The following is a 2193-nucleotide window of genomic DNA, read 5'->3' as shown; positions in this document are numbered from 1 at the left end:
AGAGCCGGCGCGCGAGGGGAGGCAGCAAGGCGCACAAAGCCCGCCAGGAGGGGAAGGAGGCGAGGACCGGGGGGGGGGAGAGAGAGAGAGAAAGTTTCTCCGCGGAGGAAGGAGGCGCGCAGGGGCCGGGGGCGCCATGCGGCGGCGGGCGTGAAGGGGCCTCCCGCCCTCGCCTCCCCTCGGCCGCCCCCCGCCCCGCCATGAGCAGGTGAAGCGCAGCCATGGCCACGGCGGCGTCCAACCCCTACCTGCCGGGCGGCGGCCTCCTGTCGTCCGGCGCCATCGTCCACTCGGACTCGGGCATGCAGCCGGGCAGCGTGGCCGTCACCTCGGGCGGCGGGGGCGGCGGCGGCGGCTACCGGGGCGACCCGTCGGCGGTGAAGATGGTCCAGAGCGACTTCATGCAGGGCGCCATGGCGGCCAGCAACGGCGGCCATATGCTGAGCCATGCCCACCAGTGGGTGACGGCCCTGCCCCACGTCGCCGCCGCCGCCGCCGCCGCCGCCGCCGCCGAGGCCAACTCGCCCTGGTCCAGCAGCCCGGTGGGCATGAGCGGCAGCCCCCAGCAGCAGCAGCAGCAGCAGCAGCCGTCGGACGGCAAGGGCGGGCGCGACGAGCTGCTGCACCACCGGCCCCCGCCGCCCCACCTGGGCCCGCCGCACCAGGGCCACTGGGGGGCCGCGGCGGCCGCCCACCTGCCGGCCATGGCGGCCCAGCAGCAGCAGCAGCAGCAGCAGCAGCAGCAGCAGCCGCTCCTGTACGCGCAGCCCGGCGGCTTCACGGTCAACGGCATGCTGAGCCCGCCGCCCGGCGGCCAGAGCCTGGTGCACCCGGGCTTGGTGCGCGGCGACACGCCGGAGCTGGGCGACCACCCGGGCCACCACCACCACCACCACCACCACCCGCACGCCCACCCGCACCACGGGGGCGGCGGCGGGGGCGGGGGGCTCAACAGCCACGAGCCCCACTCGGACGAGGACACGCCGACCTCGGACGACCTGGAGCAGTTCGCCAAGCAGTTCAAGCAGCGGCGCATCAAGCTGGGCTTCACGCAGGCCGACGTGGGCCTGGCGCTGGGCACCCTGTACGGCAACGTCTTCTCGCAGACCACCATCTGCCGCTTCGAGGCCCTGCAGCTCAGCTTCAAGAACATGTGCAAGCTCAAGCCGCTGCTGAACAAGTGGCTCGAGGAGGCCGACTCCTCCACCGGCAGCCCCACCAGCATCGACAAGATCGCCGCCCAGGGCCGCAAGCGCAAGAAGCGCACCTCCATCGAGGTGAGTGTCAAGGGGGCCTTGGAGAGCCACTTCCTCAAGTGCCCCAAGCCCTCGGCCCAGGAGATTACGAACCTAGCGGACAGCCTGCAGCTGGAGAAGGAGGTGGTCAGGGTTTGGTTTTGCAATCGGAGGCAGAAAGAGAAACGGATGACCCCCCCGGGGATCCAGCAGCAGACGCCCGACGACGTCTACTCCCAGGTCGGCAACGTGAACTCCGACACGCCGCCCCCGCACCACGGACTCCAGGCGAGCGTGCAGTGAACAGGCAGACCTCGGCCCCAAGGGGGAGAGAGAGGGGTGGGGTGGGGGGCTGAGAGAAGGGTGGAAAGAGAGCCAGGGGGAGGGAGACAAGGGGGGAGAGGCCAGGCGAGGCGAGCCTTCCTGGGGAGTGGGGCTGGGGGGGGGAGAGAGAGGGAGGGAGTCAGACTCTCGGAAGAGCACACAAACACGCGGTCCGAGCCCAGACTCGCGGTCTGATTCCCCTTCCCTTCCATCCTTCCTTCCTTCCTCCCCAAGTCTTCTCCTTGAAATGTCTCTCTCTTGGGGCTTCCGATCCCAGCTGCAGGAGTTCTCTCTGACTATAGAGAGCAAGAGAAACCAAAATCCCCCCCCCAAAAAAAATCCCTTCATGTTGCCCCCAACCCCTTTTTAACAACATAACAAAATCTAAACGATGCCCTGTTGTTGTTGTTGCTAGTGGTGTTGTTGCAGCGATAAAACACTAACCCACTTCTGGGCTTCTCTCTTTCCATCATTCCCTTGCCTCGCCCCTCCCCAAATAACCATCCCACAACCCCTTTTCGAAAGGGCCGTCCCATGCGACTCATGGAAACTTTTTTTCTCCCCCCTACCCAACATTTATCTCTCACACATGCACTCACGGGCACACACTCGCTTACATTTTATTATTATTATT

The 2193-nt window shown here is 66.9% G+C and overlaps 1 protein-coding gene across 1 annotated transcript; it reads left to right on the top strand.

The window, feature by feature from the left end:
- The first annotated feature begins 221 nt into the window (after positions 1-221).
- On the top strand, positions 222-1543 carry POU3F3 (POU class 3 homeobox 3). The gene has a single exon (XM_056861839.1). The coding sequence runs from the start codon at positions 222-224 to the stop codon at positions 1536-1538; it is 1317 nt and encodes a 438-aa protein (XP_056717817.1). The 3' UTR covers positions 1539-1543.
- Positions 1544-2193: the final 650 nt, after the last annotated feature.

This window comes from Euleptes europaea, chromosome 16 (genome assembly GCF_029931775.1).
Source record: "Euleptes europaea isolate rEulEur1 chromosome 16, rEulEur1.hap1, whole genome shotgun sequence".
Classification (NCBI taxonomy): Eukaryota; Metazoa; Chordata; class Lepidosauria; order Squamata; family Sphaerodactylidae; genus Euleptes; species Euleptes europaea.
The sequence above is the reverse complement of the archived record's forward strand: the minus strand, read 5'-3'. Positions and strand labels throughout refer to the sequence as shown.